This window comes from Cervus elaphus, chromosome 22 (assembly GCF_910594005.1).
Source record: "Cervus elaphus chromosome 22, mCerEla1.1, whole genome shotgun sequence".
NCBI lineage: Eukaryota > Metazoa > Chordata > Mammalia > Artiodactyla > Cervidae > Cervus > Cervus elaphus.
The window spans coordinates 59,282,581-59,299,880 of NC_057836.1; the positions used below are offsets into that span (position 1 = coordinate 59,282,581).

The following is a 17,300-nucleotide window of genomic DNA, read 5'->3' on the forward strand; positions in this document are numbered from 1 at the left end:
TTCTATCCTTTGATTCTAGTCTAGACCTGTGACTTGCTCTTATGAAAAGAATGTGACTAAAGAAATGTTGTGCTAAAGCATAAGAGTCAAGAAACTAAGCATGCATCCTCTATCTCTTGGACCATGTGATTCTCACAAGAAACAAGACAAGGCTAACCTGCTGGAGAAAGAAAGATATACTTAAGCAGAGCACCTTTATCCCAACAGAAGCATTCTAGATCAGCTTATAGCCAATTGATTACCCCAAATGTGGGAAAATCCAGACCAGATCAGGAGAGCCTCCTAGCTGAACCGTAGACTCATGAGCAATAATAGAAGTTGGTTGTTTTCAGACACTAAGTTTAGGAAAGATTTGTTATGTAGAAATGGCAAAGTGATAAAAGATGCATAACTAATTTCAGATAATGAAATTAAGAAAACATCTGTCAGAGCCACCCATATCTACCACTGAAGTTGTTTGTGCTGTGCACCATAGCACAGAGAAGCTATAAACGTTAGCATCTACGGCCACTGTGTGTGCGTGCGTGCTCAGTGGCTTCACCCATGTCCAACTGTTTGTGACTCTATGGACTGTAGCCCCCACCAGGCCCCTCTGTTCATGGGATTCTCTCAAGCAAACTGAAGTGAGTTGCCATGCCCTCCTCCAGGGGATCTTCTCCCAGCAGGGATTGAACCCAGGTCTCCTGCATTACAGGCAGATTCTTTACAGCTGAGCCACCAGTGAAGCCCTTAGATCCACTGAAGCAGAGCCTATTTCCTATACTTACCTTAATACTACCCACCTGATTTATTGACATCTACCTCCCTTCATCTGTCTGTCTCTCTGAATATTAACTCCATCTTCAACCTTCAAATATTTTTTCTGTCTTCTACTTGGACTCTTTTACAATCTGGGTCTGAGTTTACATTGATCATGGCATGAACCACAGCTTTAGTTAGGAAATACGACAATCTCATTTACCCACAAACACTACTATTCTTAGTATAGTCTATATTGTAAATTACTTTTTAGAAAATAAAATACTCATTTACTAAGGTTTATAATAAAAAGTGATTGATAATAACTAACCAGAGATAGCATTTATTTAATTAGTGTTAGTCACTATATACTATATATTTAAAAACTATAGACAAGAAAACAGGGGTTGCACTTTGATATTGGGGTATTCATGGAAAATATGCAAAGAAGCAGAATATCAAAACATCTTCCTGTATGCTTATTATGTGTAATTGGAGAAATTAGAGTTGGCAGTTGATAAACATAGGTCCTCTATCCATTTCCTTCTGAATAACACTTAACTGCACAGTGCGAGGAGAAGGCGATGGCACCCCACTCCAGTACTCTTGACTGGAAAATCCCATGGACGGAGGAGCATGGTGGGCTGTAGTCTATGGGGTCGCAGAGTTGGACATGACTGAAGCGACTTAGCAGCAGCACCAGCACAGTTGCAAAGTTGATAGTTCTCTGATAGCTCAGTTGATAAAGAATCCACCTGCAATGCAAGAGACCCTGGCTGGATTCCTGGGTTGGGAAGATCCTCTGGAGAAGGGATAGGCTACTCACTCCACTATTCTTGGGCTTCCCTTGTGGCTCAGCTGGTAAAGAATCTTCCTGCAATGTGGGAGACCTGGGTTCAATCCCTGCATTGGGAAGATCCCCCGGAGAAGGGAAAGGCTACCCACTCTAGTATTCTGGCCTGGAGAATTCCATGGACTCTATAGTCCATGGGGTCACAAAGAGGCAGACATGACTGAACAACTTTCACTTTCACTTTTCCTAGTGAACCTATTATGTGAAAGCCAGCTCAGAATAGAATAATATTAGAACTTAACACTTATATAGCACTGAATATGTGCTTATATATTCCAGTAAACTAAAGTAAATGCTAATATAATCTACATTTTACAGATGAGGAAAATGCAGCATAGATGTTAGAAATGTAATTGTTATTTTCTTACTCACTTTTTTTATGGCAAATTACCTATCAATCACTTCCTTGACCCACCTTTCAGCCCACACCCTTATGACCTTATCTTCTTTCATGAGTGATATCAAGCTTCCTTATTAAATACATTTAGTTTGTTTTCTAAAAAGAAACAATGCTACCTAGTGAAAATAGCAATTGTTTTCACCTCTCATCCTGCTACAGTTATGGGAAGTGGTATGGAAGGTGTCCTGAGGCAGTCTTCTACTTGAGAATGTCCACATCATAATCAGAGGGCTGTAGGTTTGCTAGTTTGAGGTGCTAAAATGTTTGAAGTTAATTACTGACAAAAAAAATATTTGAAATGTGTATTTATGCAATAGTGCAGAAGATTGGATGCTGGCTATTATATTAGAAATAGTGTGTGGTTAATGGGGTGGTTTTCAAAAAAGATAATTACAACATTAAAATGAGAGAGATGTGAATATGTGATCATTAAATGTGGTACAAATATGACATTACATGTTGTACAAATATATGAACATTAAATGTGGTACAAATGTGAACTTTAAAATGGGAGAAATGTGGTGAAAAACACAGGCTTGATTCAGAGAAACCAATTAGGATGTTACTGTAGCAGTTGGCACTAGTGATAAAGAACCTGCCTGCCAATGCAGGAGACACAGGAGATGCGGGTTTGATTCCTGGGTTGGGAAGATACCCTGGAAAAGGAAATGGCAACCCACTTCAGTAATCTTGCCTGGAGGATCCCACAGACAGAGGCGGTTGGTGTGCTACAGTCCATAGGGTCGCAAAGTCAGACATGGCTGAAGTGACTTAGCACACACGTAGCGCAGCAAGTGTGTGATGTCAACTCCAGGTTATAGCAATAGGGGAAGACTGAAAACAAAAAGAAGAGTGAGAAAGAAATCACAAAGAAGATATTGATAATCCCTTGACTTTACAAGGCAAGAGAAAAAGAATAACAGGTATATTTTAGAGGCTAGGGAAGTAGTGGAGTTAGTAACAGATTATAGGGATTATAACAGATTATAGGGATTTGGAGAACAGAGGATAGGCAGCAGTTGAAAGGACAACACATATGATGAGGCTTATAATCATGGAATTTTGTATCCATTAATGTCTTTACATAAAGCTAGCCTACTTCTTTGGATACATGTATGTACTGTGCTAAGTCACTTCAGATGTGTCCACCTGTTTGTGACCCTATAGATTGCGGCCTGTCAGGATCCTCTGTCCATAGGATTCTCAAGGTAAGAATACTGAGGTGGGTTGCCATGTCCTCCTCCAGGGGATCCTTCTGACCCAGGGATCAAACCCACATTTCTTATGTCCCCTTCATTGACAAGGGGGTTCTTTACTATTAGTGCCAATATATGCATGCATATATATATATATACACACACATATATATATATACACTCATATATATATATATACATATATATATATATATATATATATATATACATGCTGATGACTTTTTCTTTAAATGCATAATATAAACTATGTACTGCAGGATTTTTTCCTTGTTCTATTCTCATATTTATTACTGTATTCATGAATTGGAAGACTCAATGTTCTTATAATGTCAGTTCAACCAAAAATTGTTTCAATGAAATTCCAATAAAAAATACCTAGGAATAAACTTAACCAAGGAAGTGGTTACTATACTATACTTTGAGAACTGTAAAAAATTGATGAAGATATTTGAAAATGATAAAAGAAGGAAAGATATTCTGTGTTCTTGGATTGAAAGAATGAATAGTTTTAAGATAAAATACAAGTTTTTAGACTACCCAGTCTAAAGATTTAATGCAACCCTATCAAAATACCCCTGACATTTTCCCGCAAACAAGAACTGATCCTCCTAAAATTTATATGGAAACACAGAAGATCCCAAATTGCTCTATTAATCTTCAGAAGAAAAATCAAATCTGGAAGCATAACTGTCCCAGACTTTAGACTACATTAACTTAAACAGTATGGCGGGAATTTCCTGGTAGTCCAGTGGTTGGAACTCAGCACTTTCACTGCAGGGTCCTGGGTTTGGTCCCTGGTTGGGGAACTAAGATCTGTAAGCTGCTTGGCACAGGCAAAAGAGAGAGAGAGAGAGAGAGAGAGAAAGAGAGAGAGAGAGAGAGAGAGAGTATGGCACTGAAACAAAAGAAAAAAAAAAAAAAGGACACATATTAATGGCACAGAATACAGAGTCCAGAAATAAACCCATGCATTTATGATCAACTAATCTGTGATAAAAGAGGCAAGAATATACAATGGGCAGTTACATGTAAAAGAATGAGATTAGAACATTTCCTCACACCATATACAAAAATAAACTCAAAATGATGGATTAAAGACCTAAATGTAAGTCCTGAAACCATAAAACTCCTAGAAGAGAACATAGGCAGAACACTTTGATGTAAGTTGTAGCAATAATTGTTTTGATCTGTCTCCTGAGATACATATAGTGCAATATTCATAGCAGCATTATTTATAATAGCCAAGATATGGAAGCAACCTAAATGTCCAACAACAGATGAATAGATAAAGAAGATTGGGGATATATATATGTGTATACACACACACACACACACACACACACACACACACACACACACACACACACACACTAGAATATTACTCAGCCATAAAAAGGAATGGTCATTTGCAACAATGAAGGTGGGCCTAGAAACTTCTATAGAAATTCCTAGAATTCTGCCATTTGCAACAATGCAGATGGGCCTAGAACTTACTATACTTAGTGAAATTAATCAAAGACAAACGCTATACATTATCTCTTATATGTGGAATCTAAAAGTAAAATGAATGTATTTAGCAAAACAGAAATAGGCTTATAGATGTAGAGAACAAACTGGTGGTTACCCATTGGGAAAAGGAAGGGACGAGGTACAAGATAGGGTTATAGCACTAAGAGATACAAACTACTATGTATAGAATAGGTAAGCAGCAAGGATATATTGCACAACAAAGGGAAACATAACCATTCTTATGCAATAATTTTAAATGGATAATCTATAAAAATGTTGAATTACAATGTTGTACAACTGAAACTATTACAATTTTCTAAATCAACTATGCATGCATGCTAAGTGATTTCAGTCGTGTCCAACTCTTTGCAACCCTCTGGACCATAGCTTGCTACAGCTAGTCCATGGGTTTCTCCAGGCAAGAGTACTGGTGTCAGTTGCCTTGTCCTCTTCCAAGGGATCTTCCTGGCCTAGGGATCAAACCCACATCTCTTACCACTCCCGCGTTGGCAGGCAGATTCTTTGCCACCTGGGAAGACCAAAATACACATGTGAAGTTGCTTCAGCTGTGTCCAACTCTGCAAACCCATGGGCTGTAGCCCTCCAGGCTCCTCTGTCCATCCGATTCTGCAGGCAAGAATACTGGAGTGGGTTGCCATGCCCTCCTCCAGAGGATCTTCCCAAGTGAGGGATCAAACCCATGTCTCTTATGTCTCCTGAATTGGCAGGCAGGTTCCTTACCATTAGAGCCACCTCGTCAGCCCCAAATCAATTATACCTCAATTAAAAAAAAAGAGTCCAGAAATAGACCCACAGAGATAGGTCTATTGATATTTCAAAATAAAAGTGCCAAACAATTAAAGATGGAAAGGATTACCAGATTATTATTTCTATAGATGTGTTAGAACTATTTTTAATCATATACAAAATAATAATAATATACAAGTCAAATACCTTCTTCCTTGTATCACACCTTTTTGTAAAAATTAACTTGTAATGGATAATAGGTTTAAATGTAAGTCTTCAAACTATAAAACTTTGAAAGAAAACAAAGGATATTTCTGTTTTGGAGAAATCTTAGTGATACTCATTTGGCAAAGATTTCTTAAAGCACAAAAATATAGGAAAGAAACCCCATATAAATTGAATTTTAAAAACAAAAAGTTTACTGTTCAAAAGACATTATAATGAAAGTGAAATGTTAGGTCAAAACTGAAGAAAATGGTTGTTAAATAGATCAAGGACTTCTTTTCTAAAATAAATGAAGAACTTTTGCAACATAAGACAAGCAACTCAATATAAATGGGCAGTAGATTTAAACAGACACCTCATTGAAAAACATGTACCCATAATAAATAATCACATGGAAAAATTTTTGACATCTTATTCATTACTAAAATATAAATTAAAATAACACTTAGATACCATTACAAACTCAATAGAATGACTAAAAATTAAAATGAATGACCGTACCTAATTTTAGTGTGGATGTGGGTTAAATGAAACTCCTACACAAACTTGTGGAGAATATAAATAGTATGACCCTTCTGGAAACAGTTTTGTGGTTTCTTTAAAAAGTTAAACAGTCATTTTACTTTTAGGTATTTGCCCAAGAGAAATTAAAGCATCAATGGAGAAAAGGAAAGATAGTCTCATCTGAATGCAGAGTTCCAAAGAATAGCAAGAAGAGATAAGAAAGCCTTCCTCAGTGATCAATGCAAAGAAATAGAGGAAAACAGCAGAATAGGAAAGACTAGAGATCTCTTCAAGAAAATTAGAGACACCAAGGGAACATTTCATGCAAAGATGGGCTTGATAAAGGACAGATATGGTACGGACCTAACAGAAGCAGAAGATATTAAGGAGAGGTGGCAAAAATACACAGAAGAACTGTACAAAAAACATCTTCATGACCCAGATAATCACGATGGTGTGATCACTCACCTAGAGTCAGACATCCTGGAATATGAAGTCAAGTGGGCCTTAGAAAGCATCACTATGAACAAAGATAGAGGAGGTGATAGAATTACAGTTGAGCTATTTCAAATGCTGAAAGATGATGCTGTGAAAGTGCTGCACTCAATATGCCAGCAAATTTGGAAAACCCAGCAGTGGCCACAGGACTGGAAAAGGTCAGTTTTCATTTCAATCCCTAAGAAAGGCAATGCCAAAGAACGCTCAAACTACCACACAATTGCACTCATCTCACATGCTAGTAAAGTAATGCTCAAAATTCTCCAAGTCAGGCTTCAGCAATATGTGAACCAAGAACTTCCAGATGTTCAAGCTGGTTTTAGAAAAGGCAGAGGAACCAGAGATCAAAATGCCAACATCCTCTGGATCATCGAAAAAGCAAGAGAGTTCCAGAAAAACATCTATTTCTGCTTTATTGACTATACCAAAGTCTTTGACTATGTGGGTCACAATAAACTGTGGCAAATTCTTAAAGAAATGGGAATACTGGACCACCTGACCTGCCTCTTGAGAAACCTGTATGCAGGTCAGGAAGCAACAGTTAGAACTGGACATGGAAAAACAGACTGGTTCCAAATAGGAAAAGTAGTACATCAAGGCTATATATTGTCACCCTGCTTATTTAACTTATATGCAGAGTACATCATGAGAAACGCTGGGCTGGAAGAAGCACAAGCTGGAATCAAGATTGCCGGGAGAAATATCAATAACCTCAGACATGCAGATGACACCACCCTTATGGCAGAAAGTGAAGAAGGAACTAAAAATCCTCTTGATGAAAGTGAAGGAGAAGAGTGAAAAAGTTGGCTTAAGGCTCAACATTCAGAAAACTAAGATCATGGCATCTGGTCCCATCACTTCATGGGAAATAGACGGGGAAACAGTGGAAACAGTGTCAGGCTTTATTTTTTTGGGCTCCAAAATCACTGCAGATGGTGATTGCAGCCATGAAATTAAAAGAAGCTTACTCCTTGGAAGGAAAGTTATGACCAACCTGGATAGCATATTTAAAAGCAGAGACATTACTTTGCCAACAAAGGTCCGTCTAGTCAAGGGTGTGGTTTTTCCAGTAGTCATGTATGGATATGAGAGTTGTATGGTGAAGAAAGCTGAGCACTGAAGAATTGATGCATTTGAACTGTGGTGTTGGAGAAGACTCTTGAGAGTCCCTTGGACTGCAAGAAGATCCAAACAGTCCACCCTAAAGGAGATCAGTCCTGGGTGTTCATTGGAAGGACTGATGTTGAAGCTGAAACTTCAATACTTTGGCCACCTCATGCGAAGAGTTGACTCATTGGAAAAGACCCTGATGCTGGGAAGGATTAGGGGCAGGCGGAGAAGGGGACGACGGAGGACAAGATGGCTGGATGGCATCACTGACTGGATGGACATGAGTTTGGGTAGACTCCGGGTTTTGGTGATGGACAGGGAGGCCTGGAGTGCTGCAATTCATGGGGTTGCAAAGAATCGGACACAACTGAGCGACTGAACTGAACTGTATACAAAACTTGTAAAAATATTTATAATAGTTTCATTTGTGAAATGAAAATGTCCTGGAAATGTCCAAATGCACGTTATGTAAGATAAGACTAAAGAAATAATGGTATATACATTAAATGGAATACCATTCAGAAATAGAAAGAAACAATTGGTTCACAGAATGACATGAAAGCCTCAACTGTGCTGTGTAAAGGAAATTAGACAAAATTTATGATTCAGTTCAGTTTAGTTACTCAGTCATGTCTGACTCTTTGCAACCCCATGGACTGCAGCACGCCAGGCTTCCCTGTCCATCACCAAGTCTTGGAGCTTGCTCAGCTCATGTCCATTGAGTCGGTGATGTCATCCAACCACCTCATCCTCTGTCGTCCCCTTCTCGTGCCTTCAATCTTTCCCAGCATCAGGGTCTTTTCAAGTGAGTTCTTCTAATCAGGCAGCCAAAGTATTGGAGCTTCAGCTTCAGCTTTTTTTTTTTTCTTTTTTGATATGGAAAGCCTACCCTCAAATTCATATGTAACTTCAAAGGATCCCAAATAGTCAAAAAACGATCATATAAAAGAACAAAGCTGGAAGTCTCACACTTTTTGGTTTCAGAACATCCTAGAAAGCCAAAATAATCAAAAACAGTTGTAGTACTGGCATAAAAGATAGATATAGAAACCAATGGAACAGAAAAGGGATCCCAGAAATAAACCCTAATATATATGGTTAGCTTATTTTTTAAGGTTCTAAGACAATCTTTTCAAGAAATAGTACTAGAAAAACTGGATAGCCACATACAACAGAATGAAGTTGGCCCCATACCTCATAATGTACAAAAATTAACTCAAAATGGTTCAAAGACCTAAATTTAAGAACTAAATACATGATTACATTTACATAAAATTTTAGAAAATATGCATTAATTTATAGCTATAACAATGTTAGTTGTGTGGGAATGAGTAGAATCCCTGGAAAAAATTAAAAAGGAGTATGAGGAAATTTAATGTTCCATGGATACATTTATTATCTTCATTATGGTGGAGTTTGCACAGATATAATCTGAAAACTTGATAAATTTTTATATCATAGATGTTTGAAATTTATTATAAATCAATTATACCTCATTAAAAGAGTAACTTGGAAATCTAACTGGGCTTAAATTTAGAAGCTATCATGCTGTATGCCTTTCTGCACAGCACACACACACACACACACACACACACACACACACTGATCATTAAAAAGAAAAACAAACTAGTAGTTGCCAAAAACTTCCATAGGTATACAGAGAAGGTAGTAAATATTTCTTATATAGGATAATACATAGAATATTGATGTTGAAGCAGAATTTCAAACAGAAAAGGGATTCAATGAAAGAGATGTGCAGAAAATGTTTGGCAGCATCCATGTGACATATACTGAAATAAAGGGCCAAGAGAACATGGAAAGATAAGTTATCATTTGAGTAATTCATTATTATTTCACAACACTAGATTTAGTGCTAAAGAAGTCATATGAAGAGATAATATATAAAAGGAGGAAAGTATGTTATTTATGCATAGATTAATCAAGGGAAGTTCAAGAGTGAAACTGATGTTTCCTTGAGAAAATATTGAAATCATTATATTAGCATGTGTGTGAAAATGTTGTGTCAGGCAAGCAATAAGTTGCTATCTGGAAGAAGTTCAATTTGCATACAATATTTTTTTAATATTTCTGTTTTGTATACAGAAATTTTTCATTGAGTACAATCATTTTGAGTCATGGATATATTTAGTATATATATTATGTGTATATATATATGTATGCTTTATCACCTATAGGTATTTATATATTTATATATATCACATATGTATTAATAATCTATTGTATTTTATGTGTTTATTTCGTACACTATTTATCTTATAGACCTGATTATTTTTAAACATATGCTTAGTTGAATATATTTCTCATCACTAAATTGAATTTATACTAAAGAGATACACATGTATATTGGAGATTAGAAGAATCATCTATATAATTCTTTAATTATAATTCATCAATTAATTTACAAAAAATAGAATGGAGTTAGGAAAATAATCATAATTTCCCTGTATAATCCTGACATTCCATTTCATTTTTCTTGCATTCACTTTGCTTATAAAAATATTAATATTTTATTTTGATGTTTGTATGTGTTTTCACATGATTCAATTAGAAATATTTATCAGAATGATTTTTTAGACAGAGATGACAAATTTCTCTTGTTATTCCTTAAACAGGAAATGTTAGAGTGAAATATATTTTCTTAAATGAATACTTCAGAGGTCCTTTCAGATCCGTATATTTCAAGTACTTGATATAAACCAAATATTTATTTGAAATTTGCTCTGCTTTTAATCTGTCAACCTTACTTTTTTCTATGTTGGAGTATCTTTGGGTTGATTTAGAGAAAAGGAATTTAAAGACTATTGATCTCTCATGAAAATTTAAAGTAATATGACATGCTAGAATAGCTCAAACCTAGAGAAAACTGATACTAAGTAAGATTCAGGTAAAAAAAGATGCAATTCACATATATCAATAGAATTTTAAATATGTACTGGTCACTTTCATAACACCTAGTGACTTACGACCTAGCATTAATAAAAGTCCTTCACTTAGTGGAGGTTACATTTTAGTGATGATGATATGCAATAAACATGAAAGCAAATAAAAAAAGAATAGAATTTAGGAGCGATGTTAACAGTAAAAGAAAATCTACTCTGTATGAAACATCAAGCACAGCAGACAAAGGATTAATCTCAAAAATATACAAGCAACTCCTGCAGCTCAATTCCAGAAAAATAAATGACCCAATCAAAAAATGGGCCAAAGAACTAAACAGACATTTCTCCAAAGAAGACATACAGATGACTAACAAACACATGAAAAGATGCTCAACATCACTCATTATCAGAGAAATGCAAATCAAAACCACAGTGAGGTACCATTACACGCCAGTCAGGATGGCTGCTATCCAAAAGTCTACAAGCAATAAATGCTGGAGAGGGTGTGGAGAAAAGGGAACCCTCTTACACTGTTGGTGGGAATGCAAACTAGTACAGCTGTTATGGAAAACAGTGTGGAGATTTCTTAAAAAACTGGAACTAGAACTGCCATATGACCCAGCAATCCCACTTCTGGGCATACACACCAAGGAAACCATATCTGAAAGAGACACGTGCACCCCAATGTTCATCACAGCACTGTTTATAATAGCCAGGACATGGAAGCAACCTAGATGCCCATCAGCAGACAAATGGATAAGGAAGCTGTGGTATATATACACCATGGAATATTACTCAGCCATTACAAAGAATTCATTTGAATCAGTTGTGATGAGATGGATGAAACTGGAGCCCATTATACAGAGTGAAGTAAGCCAGAAAGATAAGGACCATTACAGTATACTAACACATATATATGGAATTTAGAAAGATGGTAATGATAACCCTATATGCAAGACAGAAAAAGAGACACAGATGTACAGAACAGACTTTTGGACTCTGTGGGAGAAGGCGAGGGTGGGATGTTTCGAAAGAACAGCATCAAAACATGTATACTATCTAGGGTGAAACAGATTACCAGCCCAGGTTGGATGCATGAGACAAGTGCTCGGGCCTGGTGCACTGGGAAGACCCAGAGGGATGGGATGGGGAGGGAGGCGGGAGGGGGGATCGGGATGGGGAACACATGTAAATCCATGGCTAATTCAAGTCATTGTATGACAAAAACCACTACAATATTGTAAAGTAATTAGCCTCCAACTAATAAAAATAAATGAAAAAAAAAAAAAAAAAAAGAAACATCAAGCAAGCTACGGTGTCAGATGTGACTGAGTAGTGATTGTCCTAAAGTATGGTCAGGGCGGCTTCTGCGAGGCGTGCCCACTTCTGAGATCTGAGTGAGGAGAGGGAACGTCAGTCCTGTGATGGCTGGAGAAAGAATGCAGAAAGACGGAAGAGCATCGAGTTGGTAATGCTCTTACGTGACCAGGAAACAGCAATATATACACTCAGAGCAAAGTGAATGTGAAAAAAAAGAGTGATAGATAATTTCTAAGAGCAATGAAATTGTAGGGAAGATTTGGCAGGGGATTGCAGCCTGGGTGTGCTCTACACAGGCCCGCCTTTTTCTTCTCCTACCTTCTAATTTGACCCACCTTTGTTAGGAGAGAAAACCAGGCTCTTCCTGAGTGTTTTGAAGCAGACAAATTCTCATGGCCCAGGAAGGATTTCCCAGTGGGTTCTACAACTTTATATTCTCTCTTTCAGCCACAAAAGGAGCCGATGTGGAGTGAAGGTAGAACTGATTTACCTATTTGAGGTAGGAGAGGGCTGAGGACTGCTGCATTTAACTGGAGATGTGTGGAGATGTGTCTCATTATTGTTTTGTTTGTATACCTTTCATATTTACTTGTGACATAACTGCACACACATTCTTTTTCATAAAATTTTGATTGACTTAAATAAAGGTAAAATTTTTTGAAGCATTATATTTTAACAGCAAAAGGTATTTTCAAGCCAAAAAAATGTTATGCCACACTCACAGAATTAGAGCTTGAAGTGGTAAAATAAATAACTTTTTTCTTGTTTTTCGACTATTCCAATTCCTACTTTTCATGGATTCAGTTTTCTTAACATTCCTCCTAAATGTAATCGAGAACAATGTTTCATAAAGGGATAGAGGTTTCTAATGCTTAGGGTCCACTGCAGAAAGAGATAGTGACTAAACATAAGAGTTATATATAATTCATTGTGAAGGGATTCAAAACTAATGATATCCAGAAAAGTCTGGGAAATTTATCAACATCTTTTCAACTACAAATAAACCTTATCTTTTTAAAATCAGTGTCTTAGCAGTATGCCTTTTAATGACAAATGTATCTTTTGCTAAATAAATTTTGTTTGAATGAAATATTATTTGATCATATATAGATGTAATTTTATATATGAGTATATATATTCTTTTTCTGGAAATAACACTAATTTTAATATTAAAGGATTATCATCTTTTATTATGCTAAAATGTTTACTATAAAATTTTCTTCCTATATAAAAATATCATTTTTTTCATCTTTTATTTAATAGATGAGATCACTTATATAAAAGTGTTTTTGCTGTAATTTTTAAAATCTTTTATTCATTCAGTAAAGTGTTTCTATTATGTGGGAATTATTTACAAAGTTTTCATTATTTCAAAAATGCTAAACAATGAAAATTTCAGAATATTGTTGTTGTTTAGTGAATATAATTGATTTATTAATGAATTTCTAAAGTAGAATTTTGAAGCTTAATAGCTAGAACCTCAAACCAGTAGATTAACATTGATATATTCAAATTATATGATACACTAGATATTTTTATGTAGAAAGGAGAAAATCATTACTCATTGTTCAAATCTCAAGATTTATTTCAGGTAGTTGTGGCCATATTACAATTTAATGAGCTAGCTTTTGATAGTGGAAGTACTATCCTAGCATGCCTCTGAATATAAAATATTTCTGTGAAATTCATTATTTGTGCATAATTTTTAATTTCTCACACTCATTTATCTGTGCTCATTACAAAGTAGTCAAGATAATATATTCTGACATAGATAATCATAATCAATTAACATTTAAATTTATATTATTGGTACATTTATCTCATTATTAACATAACAGGATTTTTAGTATACTAATACTGTATAACTGCATAGCATGTTATAACTTCATGTTAATACATTAAATGAAGGTAGTTAACAAAGGAGACAATTCTGTACAAAAGTGCATATTGGTTATAGTTATAATATCAGGAGACATGAATCTTCAAATTTTCTGACATAATTCTATCATACAATAAATCCTCCCAGCAAGTTACCCTTTTATGTGTACCAGATATTTCTGGAATTTTTACCTTGATAAAGATGTAATGTATTACTCTCATTGCCTTATTTCATATCATCATATGAACATATGTCAACATAAGTAGTGAAACAATAGGTAAATGAAAAAGAAACCTCATAATGTTTTACTAGGAAAATCATTCTCATAGTGATATTTTTTCATGTCTGATTATGGAAAATATTAAAAGAAAAACCTGAGAAGCTGTATGCATAAACTTAGTTGGAGTTTCGATTTGCGTAAAACTCTATAGTATTCAATTAAATAGGTCTATGAATGGACTGTAGGCTGCCAGGCTCCCCCATTCATGGGATCTTCCAGGCAAGAATACTGGAGTGGGGTGCCATTTCCTCCTCCATGGGATCTTCCCAGCCCAGGAATTGAACCTGTATCTCTTACATCCCCTGCATTAGCAGGTGGGTTCTTTACAACTAGTGCCACCTGGGAAGCCCCATGAATCTAAAGAGAAGTAAAAAATATATTTTGCATTGAAAATTTTACCAAATCTGTGCAATTTTCTAGCCTCTCTAAATAAGATATAAAGAAAACTGGAGCCTGTTCTTGTGGGCTATAGGTTTATGTAAAAGTTGGATAAAGTGTACATATTTAATATAATTAGAAAATAATTTGACTTTATGACCCAGAATTACTTTCTGATAAATTTTTATAAAGGAGAAACAATTATTGCTAATTGTGTTTGTCAGATAAAGTTGTATGGAGAGCAGAGTTTGAACTGACTTTTAAGGAACTGTAATAGGTTGATGGGAAGATTCTGCTAATAGCAAGAAAGCACAATATTTTTTTATATTTAATATTTCACCAAGGGCAGTTTAATCCATATATCTATATTAAATGGTGATGTCATTTATTGAACAATTTTCATGACACAGAAATTGTCAGTATTGTAAGTTCCAAACATTTCAGAATTAAAAGAAAAATCTATCCACTCTTTGAACTTTAAGTAGGTACACAGAATTATTGTTCAAAATGAGAAATGTGAAATAAGAGAAAATGCAAAACAGCAAAAAAAAAAAACAAAAAACTGAGCAAGTCCAATTTTATTCCTAGAGTTCATACCTTGGATTATATATATATATTTGTTGGCTAATAAACTGAGTTAAAAGGCTAATTTAAGAAATCCCAAATAAAACCTACTCTCTAAATTTTCTTTATATTTGTGTATGTATGTGTGACAGCATCCAATAGTTTAGAGAAGAAAATTAGAATAGAAAGAATATAAAGGAAAGTGCAAACAAGTGGGACAATGATGAAAAACAAATATTGATACATTTTAGAAGAAACAATGAAAATGTCTCTAAGAAGCAGTATTTTTGTTATTTATGAATCAAAAGAGGAAAATATGTAAATTGTCTCATTAAAAGATCTGACTGAAAAAATAAGGGGAAGAGAAAGATTCTGAGTTTTAAATTTTACTTCTAATTGTTTTGAGTTTGATTTTACTTTTCAATAAAACCTTATAACTTTTATTCCAACCGTTATCATTATTATTTTATTCTCCTTTAACTTGTCAGACGTTAACTATGGGAAACCAAACATCAGTGGTAGAGTTCATCCTTCTTGGACTGACAAGTGATGCCAAGCTTCAGGCTGTGCTTTTCCCATTTCTGCTGTTAACCTATGTCTTAAGTATCACGGGGAACTTGACAATCATCATTCTGACCCTGCTGGACCATCACCTTCAGACTCCTATGTATTTCTTCCTCCGGAATTTCTCTATTTTAGAAATATCTTTTACCTCTGTCTTTGTTCCCAAAATGTTAGTCAATATTGGAACTGGAGACAAGACGATCTCCTTTGCTGGTTGTTTCACTCAGTATTTTTTTGCCATCCTTCTGGGAGCAACCGAATTTTACCTTTTAGCTGCCATGTCCTTTGATCGCTACGCTGCCATTTGCAAACCGCTACATTATACGACTCTAATGAGCAGAAGACTCTGCATTCAGCTTGTCCTATGTTCCTGGTTCTCTGGCTTTTTAGTTGTCATTGTGCCCCATGTAATGACTCTCCAGCTGCCTTTCTGCGCCTCCAACGTCATCAATCATTATTGCTGTGACTATACGGTACTGTTGCATTTATCCTGTTCAGACACTCGTTTCATAGAAGTGATTGAGTTTGTCCTTGCTGCCCTTACCCTCATCTTCACCTTGATGCTGGTGATTCTTTCCTATACATACATTATCAGGACAATTCTGAGAATCCCATCTGCTCAACAAAGAAAAAAAGCTTTTTCTACATGTTCTTCTCACATGATTGTGGTCTCACTTTCTTATGGAAGCTGTATCTTCATGTATATAAATCCCTCTGTGGAGGATGCTGCAACTTTTAATAAGGGAGTGGCTGTGTTAAATACCTCAGTTGCCCCTCTCTTGAACCCTTTCATCTATACACTAAGGAACAAGCAAGTGAAAATAGCCTTCAAACATTTGGTCAGTAAGATAATAACCTTTTCAAGAAAGTAAAACTGAGTTTCATTATTACATAATAAATGTTTGGAAGACCATAGACGTACATTATCTTAATTCAAATATATTTTCTATATTGTTAATATTCCTATCCAAACCCTGAAACAGCATAACTACTTGTTTAATTAAGCTGACTTTATCACCGCTTTATGTTCTTAAAACTTTAAAGGTCTTTCTGTGTGTGTATGTATATGTGCATGCGTCCTCTAACACTTGCGTTCTTTTTTCTTCATCTGTATTTCACTTAAAAGAAAAAAGAAGATTTGACAAAAGTCAAATTGGGAATATGATTTCTAATAGTTTGCTTTTTACAAATGCATTTTTCTTCTCTTGCCCATTACCATGTAGTCATCAATTTCTATACTTGTACCTGAATCATACTTACATCAAAGAAATTTATATTAGCTTCTTGGCAATAGTGTAATCAATATATTAGTGAACTGATATAAAGTTGGTTATTTTCAAGTTATTCAGATTTAAACTTAGTCTTTCTACAATGAGTTTTTAATGAGAACCTAAACATTACTCAGTAGTTGAGGTAAAACATTTCTGAAGAAGAGAAAATAAGCACATGTTTGTTTTAGCATTGATGGGGAAATGCTTAATGAGGATTTGTACACAAACTCTTTGAATAAACCCATGAAAGAGGTAGAAGGATATTTCAAATTTAAGCTAAAAGGAAATGTCTTTATAGCAAATTTCATATAATTTAGTGTCCTGCATAGTTATTGTTCTGGTT

At 35.3% G+C, this 17,300-nt stretch overlaps 1 protein-coding gene across 1 annotated transcript; it reads left to right on the forward strand.

The window, feature by feature from the left end:
* The first annotated feature begins 15,619 nt into the window (after positions 1-15,619).
* Positions 15,620-16,558, forward strand: LOC122680640 (olfactory receptor 2AP1-like). The gene has a single exon (XM_043882253.1). The coding sequence runs from the start codon at positions 15,620-15,622 to the stop codon at positions 16,556-16,558; it is 939 nt and encodes a 312-aa protein (XP_043738188.1).
* Positions 16,559-17,300: the final 742 nt, after the last annotated feature.